This window comes from Astyanax mexicanus, chromosome 24 (genome assembly GCF_023375975.1).
Source record: "Astyanax mexicanus isolate ESR-SI-001 chromosome 24, AstMex3_surface, whole genome shotgun sequence".
NCBI lineage: Eukaryota > Metazoa > Chordata > Actinopteri > Characiformes > Acestrorhamphidae > Astyanax > Astyanax mexicanus.
The window spans coordinates 26106687-26123863 of NC_064431.1; the positions used below are offsets into that span (position 1 = coordinate 26106687).

The 17177-nt window shown below is 39.9% G+C and overlaps 2 protein-coding genes across 3 annotated transcripts in view; one reads left to right on the plus strand and one right to left on the minus strand.

Moving 5' to 3' along the window:
- The window catches only part of synpra (synaptoporin a), a 44015-nt gene that overhangs the window by 10941 nt on the left and 15897 nt on the right, over positions 1–17177 (plus strand). The window contains exon 1 of one of the 2 annotated variants that reach the window (XM_007228713.4): positions 16036–16223. The exons of the other annotated variant lie outside the window; for it this stretch is intronic. Within the exon in view, the coding sequence (XP_007228775.1) occupies positions 16200–16223 (24 nt within the window). The 5' untranslated portion in view covers positions 16036–16199. Of the gene's footprint in view, positions 1–16035; positions 16224–17177 lie in introns of those variants that run through there. 2 annotated transcript variants of the gene reach the window in all.
- LOC107197084 (piggyBac transposable element-derived protein 4-like) lies at positions 2732–9255 on the minus strand. The gene is made up of 2 exons (XM_015602562.3): positions 8992–9255; positions 2732–4771 (listed from the first exon to the last, which is right to left on the minus strand). The coding sequence occupies exons 1-2, from the start codon at positions 9132–9134 to the stop codon at positions 2974–2976; spliced, it is 1941 nt and encodes a 646-aa protein (XP_015458048.2). The 5' UTR covers positions 9135–9255; the 3' UTR covers positions 2732–2973.

Consider the following 17177-nt stretch of genomic DNA (forward strand, 5'->3'; position numbering starts at 1 on the left):
GTTGGTAGGACAGTAGAATGGATCAGTATGGATGGAAGAATGGATGAATGTATACATGTATAGTTGTTTTGATAGATGGAAGTAGGGTTGGTTGGTTGGAGGGATGGATGAGTGATTTGATTAATAGATTGTTGATTGGATGACTGGATGGAGGAATGGTTGATTGCATGGATGGATAGATGGATGGATAGTTGGGTGGATGGGAGATTGGATGTTTAGATGCATGTTGGTTACATAGACAAAAGAATAAATGTAGGGTTCTTTATGGAACCCAAACTGGTCTGATACCATGAAAAGGACTCTGAAGTATCTTTACCAGTGCTGTGTTCTTGTCTTTAAACCTCTTCCTTTCTCTCCTTTTATTTTCTCACTTCATTTCGTTTTATCCTCTATCCTTCCACCTCTTTTCTTTTTTGTTTCAATTCCTATCACTCTCTCCTCCTCTCTCCCCAATTTCCAAAATCCATCCCCTCCTTTCCTTTTCTCGCCCCCTTTATCTAGTTTCCCACCCCCCTTTCTCTCTCTCTCTCTTTCTCTCCATAATCCAGCAGTCCTCTTTAGCTGCAGCAGCCGGAGGACAGCGCTGCTCTTCATCCTCCTCTTCATCACCATCCTCATCCTCACCCTCCTCCCTGCCCTGCAGAACACAGCTGGGAGAGCCTGATAAACAAGCTATACACACCAGATCACACACACTCCAGCCACACGTGTTTGAATGTGTGTGTGAGAAGGGGGGAGGGGGGGATAGGTGAATGGATTGGGAAGGATGGGAAGATAGATAATTGATAATCGATAGATTCATGGAAAAATGAATGGATGGATGTAAAGATAAACGCTTGGATGGACTGGTGCAAATCAAGAGAGATGAATAGAAAGACACATATATATAATTGAATGAATGGATGGAGTGATGGATGGATGGATGGATGGATGGATGAATGGATGGGAAAATGGATGGCTACATGAATTCATGGTTGTTGGATGGGTTGATAATAGGATGGATGGATTAATTAGTAAATAGATGGATGAATGGTTGAATAGATGGATGTATGCATAGATGATGGTTGATAAACAGATGAATGAAGAGATGAATAGAAAGACATGATTGGATGGATGCATTATAACATGATTTGATAAATAAGTGGATAAATGGTTAACTGGATGAATTCATGATTTATGGAAGAGTGAATAGTTGACTGGATGGATTGTTGGTTGAATTATGGATAAATGATAGTTGGTCAGTTAGAGGGATCTATAATTAGATAAATGGATGGATGGAAGAATCATTGATTGAACAGATGTTTGGCTGGATGAACTAATAGTTCAATAAATAGACGGATGGATGGATGGTTGGATAGTTGGATGAGTAACTAGTTGGATGTATAGGTAAATGAATGGATAGTTAGACTGATGGACAGATGAAGGGATGGATGGTTGGAAAGTAGGTTGGAATTTAGAATAGTTGGTTGGTTGGCTGGATGGATAGATGTACTGATGGATGGGTGGATGAATGATGAAGACATGCTGTAGGTTTAACAGTCAGAGGACCTTTACACACAGTCTCTCTCTGTTATTTTCCTTTTTTTCTTTTTTATTCATGCATTCTCTTTTTTTCTCTCACCCTTTTATTTTTTATTTTCTCACTTTCATTTTCCCTCTCTCTTCCTCTCTCTCTTTCTTAGCAGACGAGTGCTCTTTCTTTAATTATGTAAGATGAGATAAGCAGGCCTGAGCCAGCAGCTTAACCAGGAACAAATTAGGACGTTATTATAGTCATGGCGACACTCTCCCCCAGCCGTATTCACTCTGCAGCCTTCATCCATATCCTCATCATCACTGCCTTTGTTCTGCTAGGCTGCTCTTCATCTTCCTGAGGAAGAAAAAGAAGAAGAGGAGGAGAAGAAGGAGGAGGAGGAAGAGGAAAGGGCTGTTTAGCTAATTGCACAGTAGTGAGCACTCGTGAAAAACTCATTCGTGTTTGGAGACACGACCAAATGGAACCAATTCAACAGTAATTCAGTAAAAGTAGTACAGCTCCTGTTGATAACTGATCCCTTAGATGGTGCTACATAATGAACATTTATTCAACAATGATAGAATTTTATAGGCAAGGATTAGCTTTGGCAAACCTTTATCAAGCACTACAATACAGAGTTACACTGACAAATACCACTTTGGGCCCTATATAACATCCTGCGCAAGGTTCAATGCATCGTTCATTACTATCTTACACCCCACCAACTGTCTATTTTCATGTATTGCACCTGCATTGTTACACAGATCTAATTCTATGCTAAGTTTAATGCGATTTGCACTACTGCGCTATAACACTGGATATCTTTAGATTTACATACAGCACAATGACCATTCAGGGCTTAAACTAAAGTAGACTTAAACATGGAACAAAACAATAATTCACTTCCAGACTTTTATTTCCATTATTTAGGTTACATTTGAGTACGTCAAATGCAAAGGAAAATGTAAAAAAATAAAAAATAAAAAAACTTGTTAAAAAAAGGTTTTTGAGTTTACAATGTGAGTTTACAATGTGTGTATAAATGTTGGTGATTAGTCAATGCTCTACATTTCCTGATTTAGTAGGGTCTCTTGACAAACAACTACAAAAGCTACACAGTATTACATTAGGTGTCCACTAGGTGTCTCTAAAGGGTTCAAAACCTCACCAGAGCGCATTTCTTTCTTTCTTTTTTTTTTTTTAATGATCTTATGCAAAATGTACCCAAAACCTTTCGGACACCACATATTGTACATCAAAGTCTTTTAAAGGCAGTAGTTTATCTATTCTTCAAGCATATCCATACCAGAGCACCGTTAGCCAGTACAGCTGCACTGTTATACTTGCAATGTTCAGTTACCACCTCCTACAATGTGGATGAGGCGTTGGATTTTAGGAGGCAAAAACAGAACAGAACAACTCAAACTATTTACAAGAATGTACAAAAGTATGTGTGCCTAAGCGCTCTTCTGGTCGTGCCACTCTGTAAAGCACATTCGGTCCACGATTATGCAGAGTGGAGTGCTGCACGATCTACACATGAACGCTGTTTTCATCTTGCACTGCACACATTTCCTCCTGCCTTGTGTGGCTTTCATTCGATTCTCAGCAGACACCTCAGAAACTGGAACAGGAAAGCACCCCTTTGGTTTCAACTCTTTATCTTGAGGCACCGATGAAGAGGATGTCTCACTGGGGACTTCTGCAGGGATGGATACCTGTGGCTGCCCAACATCAGCCAGCTCCATACACAACACCTCCCTGAAGCTCTTCTGGCTGAGAGGCTTCTGCTTCCTTGCCAGGGCCATCTCCTTGTGGATGATGAAGCTGTTCACCACGGCAATGTCAACAAAATGGAGAAACAGCTTCACATACCAACGCCTGGTCTTCTGCGTCACAGAATAGTATTTTATGAGAGCGTCAGACAAGTCAACTCCCCCCATGAACTTGTTGTACGCCTTCACTGGTTCGGGCACAGGGATCTGTTGGGTGGACCAGGTTCCGTTTTTTATTCTGATGCGACGCTGCACAGACTGCCCGCTGTAAGCTTTGTGGACAGTGGAGCACACTGTGACGTCTCGCGTGTCCCTCCACTTCACAAACAGCAGTGAGCCATCCCTGATCCATCGCATGTCGCCACGGTTCGCATCTTTTGGCAGGGCATTGACCGTTGTTTTTGGGAAGCCTATCCTGGTCTCACGGATGGTTCCGCAGGCCCCAAAACCAATTCTGTGCAGGTGATGGAAGAGCAGTGAGCTGGTGTAAAAGTTGTCAACATACACCGTGTACCCTGTGCCCAGAGAGGGCACATGGAGCAGACTGACAACAGCATCGAAGCTCAGGCCTTTTCCTGATGGTTTCCTTGCCTTTCCTTCATAGACACTGAAGTTACATGTGTAGCCACTGGAGCTGTCAGCCAGGACGAAGAGCATGTACCCCCACTTGGTGGGCTTGTTCTTCATGTACTGCTTCATCCCGATTCTCGCTTTGGTTGCCACCATGCGTTCATCTATAGAGAGGTTCTGGTGTGGCTGGTAGTAGGCTCTGCAGGCAGACAAGATCTGTTCCTGAAGCGGCTTTAGGCGGAAGAGACCATCGTACTCAGGCTCACCTCTGAGCTGGTCATTTTTGGCATCTGAATCTGGGTCACTCATGTGCAGGTATGCAGCGATATCCCCATACCGGTACCCGGCCATCACAGAAGCAGGAAATGGATGGCTGTGTAAACGGTCCTTTCTCCACAGGTCCCGGACAGCTGAAGGCTTCAACAGTCCCATATAGATGATTATGCTGAGAAAATGAAGCATTTCATCAGCGTTTACATCCTTCCACTGCTTCTTCATGCCCTCCTCGCTTCTCCGTGCCGCATATTTGTTGGTATTTATGCACAAGGTTCGGATCACCTCTTTACTGAAGAACAGCTGGAAAATTTCCGAGGCACTGTAGTCTGTCTGAAAATCCAGCTGAACTCCTGGAGTCCTCCTGGGGCGAAACTGCAGTGGACGAGGCTGCTCGTCTTCCTCAGAGTTGTCAAACCATCTCTCCAGTCCTGCAGGTGGTGATGGGGCTGTGCACTTCTTCGCTGGACTCTTGAGCACTCTTCTTTTTGCTGGAGATGGGCCTGGGCTCCTGGTGCCACTGCCATTAGCCTGTCCTCCAGCAGAGGTGTGAGGGCTGTCCACAGACGACCAAGGCCCTGGGAGTGGTTTTGAAGGAGAGACACCAGGTGGAAGAGTGATGGATGAATCCACTTCACTGTGAGAAAAAAAGTTGAACATGTCCAAAATTAATAAAACAACAACATTTCTTTGGCACATTACTGCTAACCTGTCTCACACCTGACATAACCATTTCCAGATGCTTGCTTTTGATGTGCTAGCTGACACGGTCGTGGATCCCTGTACGATCCCTGTTCATTGCTAATCGGCTAAAAGACTGAGAGGGTCCATGTGCAACAGGAGCTTCACAACGCATCACATTATTTATCACATTCTGTGGTAAATAAATATGTTCTGAACCCTGTACGTTTTATTCTGTGTACATTTACCTCCTAAATACCACTGGATTCTCTGAAATTCAAGATGAACAAACTGCCCTTACTAAGGAGAGCTGAGTGTCACAGCAGGAAATCACTAAAACAGAGGTCAGAGTTACCCTAGAACCAGTTGTAAACGCAGTAGCACGTTTTACCATTTTTAATATGCAGTGAAATAAATTAGAGATGTTTGCTGTTTCTGGCTCGTTGTTTAAGTACATTAAACCACGTTATGAGGTGTCCCTACAATAAGTTTTAATGGAAAAAAAACTTCATTAAGTATTTTAGACTGGTTTTAGATAGTTCAGTTAGTTAGTGCTGTGGTTCTGAAGTAACTCTGTCCTGCTAGTTTTCCTGCTGCACCACTCAGCTCGCCTCAGCGAGGGAAGATAGTTAGCTATTAAGCTAGTTGTTAGCTGATTATTTGGATCAGGTGTGTTGTAATCAGTATAAACCAGTGACCTTAATTTACTTGACCGAAGTCTGAAAAGGGGGACAGCGTCTGGATTGGTTCTGTTCTCTCTGCAATTTGTGGATTATTAACATGTTCACAGCTTAATTTAATGTTACTCTCACATTGCCTAACACAGCGGAGGTAACGTTACTGAAATGCGCTGTGTGTAGTTTTTTTCCGATCCTCCTGTCCGGAAGTAGAGACTACCGCGAACGGTAAAAAATTGGTGGAACAATTAATGTTTAAATTAAGTAGTTTTTTACAGAGGAGTGACAAGAAAACATCCAAATGTCTAGAGAATCCCTGTTCATTTCAGCGTTTTTGAGTGGTATGGCGTTTTTGTGTGGACAGGGATATTTCTGAAAACGCTGCTCGTGTGGACAAAGATATTTTTAAAAACTGAGACAAAAACCTCCATTTTTAAAAATATACGCCTTCGTGTGGAAGGGGTCTTAGAAAAATGCTAACTTTAAGCTAATGCTTAACTGACGTCACAGCACAGCGGCTGGAAATGACACTGGACTGGATTCTGCATAACAACAGCGAACTCCGGGCAGATCGTGTTTTGGATTATTATGCTTCTTCACAGAGGATCATTAAAGTATTTTAACAGATTAAAAATCTTTCAGTAATGTTGAGCAGTATAGTCTGTGTTAGAGCTTTAAAAGGCAGATAATAAGAGAAAATGGCTCTCAGTTCAGCTGCGCTTCCCCGAAGGGTTTAGTATTTAATTGCGGTCATTAGTTTATACTAATTACAACACCTGATCCAAATAATCAACTAATCAACTAACTACCTGCCCTCACTGAGGCGACAACGAACCAGAAACACCCATTTATTTCACTGCATAGTAATGATGATAAATGTTAAAACGTGTTACAGCTGGTTCTGGAGTATCACTGACCTGTTTTAGTGATTTTAGGCTGTGACACTCTCAGCTCTCCTCAGAAAGGGCCGTTACTTCATTGGTTGGCTCAGTTGTGTTTAATACGCTGTAGTTACGGCCAGAGTTTGCTGGTGTTGCGCCAAAAATAATCCCCGGCTGATCTCTGCATCTGTGCTGGGAGGTCAGTTCACGCGCGCTGTAGCATTAGCTTAAAGTTAGCATTTTTCTCATTACGACTCGTAAACGATCTCGAAATTCAGAGGGTCTAGTGATGTTCAGGAGTATGGAGTGAATTTTGTGCCAAAAGTTTTACGTAAAAAAATAAAATCCACAATCAAAATTTTAAGAATCAAAAGTAAAACATGTATGTTGCAAATTCAAAAGAGAAAAAATATATATCAAATATATATATTTAAATATACTTGGTTATTTTATTATTCTTTGCACTTATTTGAAAATTATTTTAGTTTGGATTTTGCCAGTCTTTGCTTTCATTTTTGGATTTTTTTTGGATTTTCTGTGGATTTTTGTGGATTTTGCTGCTAAAGACTTTTGCTTCTGGAATCTCTCCTTTGCTTCTGCTTCATTTTTTTGGTTCTGATTTTTGGCACACTTTTCACGGGTGGGCGGGGCTTAGAAGAAGGCGTTCCCCTTTAATCTCTATTGGTCACCTACCCTGAACCCTCGTCTGAGACAGACCACGCCCACCCCGCCAGCTTCAAGCTCTTCCAAACATGGCGGAGCGAACGGGTTCAGCTCACAGCAGCACCAGCAGGTACTTTTCCAATTAAATTTCATACAGACGTTATGTTTAATGTTATATTTCTTTTTTAAGTAAGTGTTTAACTCTATTAAGATGCTCATGTTAGCGGGGTGTGCTAAATATCCATGCTTAAATTATACTAGTTAGTTAGTGAACACTAACCTACCTAGTCAGTGAGTTAGCTACTTAACCTAGGTCATCTGGTCAGTGAGTTAGTGGGTTAGCTAAGCTAGTTAGGTTACCTAGTCAGTGAGTTAGCTAGTTAACCTTAACCAGCACTTACTTGGCTTTACCCTGGGGCATAATAACTAGCTTAGCTAACCCACTAACTCACTGACCAGATGACCTAGGTTAAGTAGCTAGGTAACTCGCTGACCAGATAACCTAGGTTAACTAGCTAACTCACTGACTAGGTAACCTAACTAGCTTAGCTAACCCACTAACTCACTGACCAGATGACCTAGGTTAAGTAGCTAACTCACTGACTAGGTAGGTTAGTGTTCACTAACTAACTAGTATAATTTAAGCATGGATATTTAGCACACCCCGCTAACATGAGCATCTTAATAGAGTTAAACACTTACTTAAAAAAGAAATATAACATTAAACATAACGTCTGTATGAAATTTAATTGGAAAAGTACCTGCTGGTGCTGCTGTGAGCTGAACCCGTTCGCTCCGCCATGTTTGGAAGAGCTTGAAGCTGGCGGGGTGGGCGTGGTCTGTCTCAGACGAGGGTTCAGGGTAGGTGACCAATAGAGATTAAAGGGGAACGCCTTCTTCTAAGCCCCGCCCACCCGTGAAAAGTGTGCCAAAAATCAGAACCAAAAAAATGAAGCAGAAGCAAAGGAGAGATTCCAGAAGCAAAAGTCTTTAGCAGCAAAATCCACAAAAATCCACAGAAAATCCAAAAAAATCCAAAAATGAAAGCAAAGACTGGCAAAATCCAAACTAAAATAATTTTCAAATAAGTGCAAAGAATAATAAAATAACCAAGTATATTTAAATATATATATTTGATATATATTTTTTCTCTTTTGAATTTGCAACATACATGTTTTACTTTTGATTCTTAAAATTTTGACTGTTTGATCAATATAAAATTTTCCTCGTCCTAATCAGTTTAATAAGTTTATATATGATATGAAAAATTTGTGCATATCAAATTTTAGTTTTTTTAACATTATTTTATATGTATTGTTTGTATTAAACCATATTTGTATTAAATACGTACATTTTGTATTTTATTATACCCTGTACTGATATCCTGGTGTACAAAGGGGCATTTAAATTAATATCATACATTTTGTCTAAAAGCATTGTGTGTGTAGAAGGGTCCCAACTATTCAATGCATTTAATGAACATTGATTAAATGTCAGAATTTTACCACTAACCAATGCCTGTAAGGGTATGTTAAATAAAAGGTTGTTTTTCCATCAACATTAAAATATGTAACGTTAGTGCAACCATAATTCAATGTTAATTAAAATGTTTTTTTGTTGTTTTTTTTGCTATCTGGGACATAAGAGAACTAACACAAACTCAGTATAGTGCTTTATAGTGTGGCTATTAATCAGTGTTCCAAATACATTTTGCTTAAAGGAGTTATTTTATTTGATAGACTCCGATAGATATATAGATACAGATGTGTGGTACAACCTGATGTTCAAGAGAGAAAGCAGAGAAAATGAACCCAATAAAACATAAGACACCGTTTATTAACTTTTTTTTGTATTATTATTTTTTTACTTGGCGCTTGCGAGTGCATTTCCGGTTCTTGGCGGTGCATGTGTACTCTGGAGCTCCTGTTTTACACAGATAGTCTTGGAAAACTTACATGTCGAGCACAGCATCTATTCCAAGCAGGAATGCGTCCTCGTCCTCCGAGTCCATGCTAGCCGCCATTGAACCGTCATCACTCTCGTCTTCAAGCTCATCAGACCTAATAACCTGCTCTCGAGCTTCAGCCAGAGTGAACATCCTCCCCGCCGTGGTGTCCAAAATGTTGGAGATCTATACTTACTGCCGAAAACGGTTAAAAGTACAAAACAATCTCCAGAAACGAAATCACACGAGTACACGTGAGTTCAGGGGTGTGATTGTTTTTTTTTCTTCTGGTGACCAGGGTTGCCAGATCCAACATAAATATCCAGCGCAAAGTCAGTCTAAAACCCGCCCTTCAGAAGCTATAACTAACCCAAAATATACAGCTCAGGACAAAAAGAGACCACTTAAAAATGAAGAGTTTCTTTGATTTTACCAAATTGAAAACCTCTGGAATATAATCAAGAGCAAGATGGAAAATCACAATATCACAATAAAACCATAAAACCAAGCTTAACTGCTTGAAAGTTATCCAAAAGCAGTGTGTAAGACTGGTGAAGGAAAACATGCCAAGATGCATGAAAACTGTGATTAAAAACCAAGGTGATTATAAAACTACAGACATTTCTCCCAAATTACAAATAAAAATATTGTCATTTAGAGCATTTAATTGCAGAAATTAAGAAATGGCTGAAATAAAATAAAAAAAGATACGAAGCTTTCAGACCTCAAATAATGCAAAGAAAACAAGTTCATATTCATAAAGTTTGAAGAGTTTAGAAATCAATATTTGGTGAAATAATCCTGGTTTTTAATCACATTTTTCATGCATCTTGACTTGTCTTCATGTGCTCCTCCACCAGTCTTACACGCTGCTTTTGGAAAACCTTATGCCACTCCTGGTGCAGAAATTAGAGCAGTTCAGCTTGGTTTGATGGCTTGTGATCATCCATCTTCCTCTTGATATATATTCCAGAGGTTTTCAATTTGTTAAAATTAAAGAAACTTATTATTTTTTAAGGGGCATTTTATTTTTTCCAGAGCTGTATGTGTGTGTGTGTGTGTGGAGTACAGAGTAGTGAGGAAGTGTTTGAGATACATGGAGATACTCAGTGTTCTAGCTGTCATCATGAATGTTCCTCCTGCACCTCACGTTTTTGACGTGTGTGTGTGTGTGTGTGTGTGTGTGTGTGTGTGTGTGTGTGTGTGTGTGTGTGTACATGTGTGATTTCTACTCAAAGCCGATGAACACCAGCACTCCTGTTTTTGTGTCGACCACCAGATGGCGTATTTTACCTTCTTTTCACTGTCACTGAGCACAATCAGCTCTTACATAATCCACTGCATGGATATGCAACTGTACCGTCAGTGCGGGTCTGAGGGAGACAGTATATCACACACAGTGAGACACACAGCTAGGCCTCCAGTAAATACACTGCCATGCTCTTATATAATACATTAACATATATTTACATGCATTTATGAAGTCAGTTTTGGCCACATATCTGAATAAATCTCTAAAGAAAGATGTGGAAACATGGCTAGTGAATGTGTACGTTTTTAAAAAAAACCTAAATGTTAATATATGCTTGAGTTAGATGTTTGTGGATTTGCCAATATAAAAAAAATATATACAGTAAGTATTACAGTGGCTGCATTCCTTCTATGTGCCAGCAAGTGGCAGTAGAGACCTGCTTTTAAATGGGGTTCAGTAGGTCCTATAGTTTATTTAATACTCAGGTTTACTAATATTTTATAAAAAATAATAATAAGAAGAAGAAGAAAAAGTACATTTACCGAAGGAAACCCATGGTTTACACTGATTGCTAAGGTATTCCAGATGCTTGGTGTGCTAAGGTGTGGTTAAGCGGTTGCTATAGTGTTAGGCGGTTGCTATGGTATCCAAGATGCTTGCTCAGGTGTTGCTAAGAGGTTGCTAAATGGTTCATACAATGTTTACACTGGTTGCTAGCTATAGTATCTAAAGTATTTTCTATGCTGATGCTAAGATGTTGCTAGGTGATTGCTCGATGGTGGTAAGTTGTTGCTACAGTAGGTGGTTGCTATGGTATCCAAGATGCTCACCAAGATGTTGTTAAGAGGTTGCTATGTGGTTGATACAATGTTTACACTGGTTGCTAGCTATAGTATCTAAAGTATGTTCTATGGTGATGCTAAGTTGTTGCTACAGTAGGTGGTTGCTGTGGTATCCTTGATGGTTGCTACTGTGTTGGTAAATGTTGCTAGGTGGTTGCTAGGTGGTTGGTAAGGTGTTCAAATGAAACTCCAGGCTATGGCTGTGGACAAAAAATAAAAAAAGTTATTGTGATTAGGATGAACGTAGGATATAAAAATGACAAATGGATGAGGGCCGGTCACTAATGCTGTGGATATGCCTTGAAAGCTTAAAAAGCCCTTAACACAGGGGTGTCCAAACTTTTCTTATTGGGGGCCAGAAGGAGGAAAAATATGTGCAGTCGTGGGCCACAGACTTGATACTCAAACAAATAATGAAATATACTACTTATAATAATACATTTGCTTGATTACTATAATTTACACACCATCACAATCTTTACCTTTATAGATTTTCTATAAATTAATGTTTCGTTTCATAATCTCTTAATATTATACTCCTTCATTATGGCAACTGATTCCTGACTAATTAAACATACACACTTCTTCCCTCTGAACTCTGTGAAAAAACAGTAATTTTTCCAACTTGCCTGAAATTTTCTGCATTTGCTGTCTATTTTCCGTTTCTTTGGAGCTGCCATGTTCTCCCAAATGCTCAGGGAAATTAAAATAGGCATAAGAAAGGAATAAAAGGAGATGAGGAGCATTTTAGATGCTTAGATGGGTTTGTCATAGCGACCTAGAGTTCACACTTTGAATCTCACATTCTAAACACCTGCTTAATAGCAGGCCAATTTTTATTTTATTTTTAAAATACCTTGCAGGCCGTAGTTTGGACACCCCTGCCTTAACATCACAAAAAGGCTTTAGAAAGACGTTTAAAAGACGCTGGAGCATCAGGTTTCAGACACATTCCACACTTCCTATTCGGACCTAAATGTGTTGCTTATCAGATGGCAGCGGAAAAGGCCACAGAAACTGGATTCTCTGATTCTTTTTCTAGCTCATATCATAAGATACAGACAGGATGATTTATTTAAAGCCAGCCGTTTTCACTTTGGACAGCCGGAAACTCATTGAGCTGGTTTCTCATTGAAGTGACCCACAAGCAGCGGAGGCAACTTGGGCCCGGCGGAGAAACGTACCGGTATACCAAGCAGCGGGCAGCCACTGTCGACCATCAGCCAACAATTAATCTCCATCTAATGAGTTCCACTACATTACACTGTCAGACATTCAGAGTTATTACAGCAGAGCGGGAGGAATACAATAACGGGTTCAATCACTTTTTATAACTGTGAAACGATAATGGAGGGAAAATCTCTGTTAGAGAATCATATTGTTAAAGGGAAAATGTAACAAATCTCTCAAAACCAGACATTTAATACCTCTAAAAGCTCTTTTAAAAAGATTTGTTCAATTTTAAGTTATTACAAAAAATAGATATGACTATACTGCCTGTTAGTGCGCCTTATAATACGGTGCACCTTATACTCCGTAAAATATGGTAATCCTTTATTAATCTTGGTAACCTTTATCTTAATTTGAATAGCGCTGGAATGCCAAATGTCACAAATAATTTTACGCAACATCTTGACCTTTATTTATTGCAGCGTTCTTCCAGCTGGTTCTGAATGGGAACAGTACTCTAGGTCAGGTACTGTATGTATGTGTATGGGGGGTGATTGCTAGTGGCTATCACGCACCAGCGTAGGTGCCAAGACCCACAGGACTGCCCAGAGCTCTTACTCTGAATGGGTTCTTCCAGTGGCCCTGGCCTAGAAACCGTTGGGCCACGCTGGAGCCTGGAGAAGGAGATCTATCTGAAGGTGACAGATAGAAAGTGATGAACGCTTCTCGTTATCCAGCCGACAGGTGCTACAAACACGCCTGGGCAGCTGTGACAGAATTCGCCTCGATTTTCCCTCCCACACATCGTCCACCTGTTATCCCTAGAGCTGCTCCCACTGCTCCCACCACTGCTTCCTCTCCTCGCTTATCCACTGGCTCACATTCACACACTCATCTGCATACACACACACACACACACACAGACGCTCGTCCTTTAGATTCCGGTGTGACCGTGCCGCTGTCGGACCCACTTTCCCCACATTGCATCAGAATGGCTGGTGCCGGTGCCGGTCTTCCCCCGCCGGCTGGTGGGCCGCTACGGTTCCCAGAGGTTCACTTTGACAGAATGAGACTGTTATACCTGACCAGTTACAAGAGGAACCATCCTTTGAGGCGCGCTGTTATTAATACATGCTTCTAGCATTCGTCTTTCACACTCTCACACACTCGCTCGCAAGTGGACAGAGGTCGAATTCTTGGCCTAAAAAACGGGGCTGGATGCTTTTTAGATCAGGAAAATAAAAAAAGAATAAAATCGGTTTGACTTTAACAAGTTCAGAATCACATCTCTGAGAGCAATTTTCTCAAAAGTGCACTTTTAACTGGGACAACCTTTACAAATTGAAGGCCTGTAGCGTTTTGGAATGAAAGAGTTGATTCAGGCGCCGATGCTGAGAGCCAGGTCCATGAGATGCTCCACATCTAAAAATGGAGACATGGAAGATGTAATGTTCATATATTGTGTAGTGCAAGTATACTACATGCTGCATAAAGCTACATAAGACTATCTGTGTCCAGTGTTCAGGGTTTCAGATTTTGTAAATAGTAATTAATGGGATGTGAGAGCAGTCAAATTTAATCCAAACCAGCAGCCGTTTTAAATGTGTCCAGTTTGTGCGACTGGATTTAGTTAATATTCTAGACATGCTGTCTCTGAGTGCTCCTGTGACCGTCTTGTCTATACATTGAGCTGATGAGACAGAGATGGGAGCAGATGGATGGTGAAATGGGAATGGAATGAGCAGGTTGGAATTGTGAAACTGTGTGCTCTAACCATGGTCTGATTTGCTGAGGTGTTGGACACATTAGAACATCAGGGACACCATTTACACCATTTTAATTTTTGGACCTAGCAATGGTAGTACCTATACATTTACAAGGCACACATTGCTACCACTAGATTTTAATTATTACCTAAAAAAATTTTAGTACAGGCAAAAAGTTGGACATGCCTTAAATGTAGTGTTTTTTATTATTATTATTATTTTAGAATGTTCTGCATTGTAGAATAAAACTAAGTGTTAAAAAAAGTGTTAAACCAACCAGAATATGTTTTATATTTTAGATTCTTCAAAGTATTTCCTCTTAGATTAAAGTTCTTCAAATCTTGACATCTTTCTCAATCAGCTTTATGGGGTAGCTGTGCTTAACTTATCAAGAGTTAATCACTTGAATTTCTTTGTCTCTTATTGTGTTTGAGATCACTAGTTGTAAAGTTGTGAAGAGGTAGAGTTGGTGTACAGTGAATAAAAAAAATCAAGAATTTTGAAAGTACTCTCAATTGCAGTTGCAAAGGCTGTCAAAAATGTTATGATGAAACTGGCTCTCATCAGGACCGCCCCAGGAAAGGGAGAGCAGGAGTTCCCTCTGTTGAACAGGATAAGTTCATCAGAGTTACCAGCCTCAGAAACCTCAAGCTAACAGCTTAACCACAGATAAGATCACCTAAATGCTTCACAGAGTATTTTGGTTTGTTTAAACACTTCTAAGTTACTACATGATTCCTTATGTGTTATTTTATAGTCTGGATGGTGGACTCTTTTTTTTAAGCAAGCATTAATACTAACGTGTTAAAAAACCCAGCAACATCACTATGACTGATACACTTGCACTAGCCCCCATCAACACCACCTAAATAATATCTGGTTCACATCAGCCCTGTGGTCAGAAACTGACCAATGATAAATGGTATAAAGGGTAGCTTATGAATAGCCTGTATTGGACTTAAACAGCAGGTAGACCTGTCCAGTAACAGAAGATCAGGGTGTTAATAAAGTGGGTGAATGTATCTGTGGTTCTTAATAAGTCTTTATTTGATAGTTATGTTTAGACTAAACCTTGGGTGATCTGTAAAACGTTATAGTTCACTAGCTTTTGATGAAGACTGCCCATCAAATGAGTGCTGGATGTTAATCTAGACAGATTCCTTTCCTGGAATCTGTTTATTTAGGTGATTAAAGCACTTCAGTTTATTTAAAGTAAGCTTAGATTTCCAGATTCTACATTTCCACTAAGGCTGTTTGCAGCAGAATTAGCATTAGTGGCTAAACGCCAGTAAAAGCCACCCAAGAGAGCTACACTGAGGAACCCTGAGTGTTCTGATAAGCCAGGGCAATGTTAGCTAGCGGTTCTTCCCATGTAGCTTGTTTTAACATGATGAAAATATGCAGGCTACAATCCGATAAACTCGGCTCTAAACGGCGAAAGAGCTATCACTTAGCACGGTAAGCTGCTCCAGCAGTGCTAGCCGGGGTTAGCAGCAGGCTACAGGCCGATAATAGTCACCTCTAAACGGTGAAAGAGCTAGCTCTCAGCGCCGTTAGCAGCTAATGCTAATACTAACGGCTAATAATAATACTAAATGCTAATACTAAATGCTAATACTAACTTCACTGAAACTCCTTTATAAAGCTGTACTTATATGGAGTGGTTTTAAAGCTCCTTACAACCTGATTTGTAGAATTCATACATAAGGCACACTGGATTATAAGGCGCACTGATAATTTTTCAGAAAATTAAAGGATTTTATAGTGCAAAAAAATACGGTAGTTTTATTGTTGTTGGGTTTTTTCTAATTGTTCCAACTTTTTGTTACTTTGGGGCGGTATAAAATCAATGTGTGTGTGTGTGTGTGACACAGAAAGAAAATAATGGTGTCACATGTCTCTGGGTGTCTCCTCTCTCCTGTAGGGGCTTCCATTGTGTGTGTGTGTCACACTCCACAGCAGTGGCAGTTTCCTAGAGAGAGCCTTTCTCTCTCTCTCTCTCTCTCTCTCTCTCTCTCTCTCTCTCTCTCTCTCTCTCTCTCTCTCTCTTTATACGCTTCGCGAGAGCAGTAGAGCTGGAGAGAGACAGAATACTCCTCTCTCTCCAGGAAAGCTCCTCTCGTGTCTAAATGACTTGGAATAGCGGGGGCTTCTTGCGCTGAAGGGTTTGGATATCTGTTGCGTTTAAATGTGTATGGTCATTTTTGCTCCGGTAAGTGGCAGGATCTGCTTGTTTTCTACATCTGGGCTTCAAACAGATTTAGATTTATTATACTTTAGAAGAGAAATGTTAATTGAACTGCATGGACTGCATGGTGGTCAGTTTTAGCATTTTGCATTTTGTTGGTTTTAAGTGTAACTTCTCAGTTTAAAGTCTTAACTTCTGAGATACTGGAGATATTAGTAAGATATTAGCTTTTCATAATCAAAATCTACAATACCAACATTTGCTTTGTGCTACGGTCGCTGTAATGCAAAATCTTGCAGCCTTGCATTCTAAATTTTCATTCTAAATAAAATTTAGAAAATGTAAAGAACAGCTGCAAGATTCACATCATGTTAAAAAGTAAAAAAAAAAAAGGCAAAAACAGGGATACTTGATTTCTGCACTGCAGCAACCATATGCAGTTATACAAAACCCCTCTGTGTTGAGCAATTTGGAGCCAAAAAGCATTTAAAGCCATTTCATTCATTTGCCAATTAAAATTACCTGTTAGAAGTGAAAATTGTGCACACCATAAAATTGTATTGTATGATAATTGACATTGTCAACATTGTCTATGATTATTTTTTTTGTGTTTTTGTGATTTTTTTTGTGTTAAATTTGATTTTTTATTTAATTCTATTTATTTAATAGAATAAGATGCAATACAGGGCAGCTAATCTGCACAAATGCTATTCAAGTACATGCAGGCTAGCAAAATAAAAGAATTATTACTTTTTTTTATGTATTTGATATGTTAAACCATATACCATATACAGCTCTAGAAAAAATAAGAGACCACTTATGAATTTCTTTAATGATTTTACCAGAGTGAAAACCTCTAGAATATAATCAAGAGGAAGATGATCAAAAACCATCAAACCAAGCTGAACTGCTTGAATTGTTGCACCAGGAGTGGCACAAAGTTATACAAAAGCAGTGTGTAAGACTGCGAGAACATGC

What these genes read in the sequence shown, in the direction of transcription:
- LOC107197084 (XM_015602562.3), bottom strand. Translation starts at nt 9,134, where the DNA reads ATGTTCACTCTGGCTGAAGCTCGAGAGCAGGTTATTAGGTCTGATGAG. An exon ending in ATAGATGCTGTGCTCGACAT is followed by an intron (nt 4,772 to 8,991) that starts GTAAGTTTTCCA and finishes TTTTTCTCACAG; the next exon opens with TGAAGTGGATTCATCCATCA.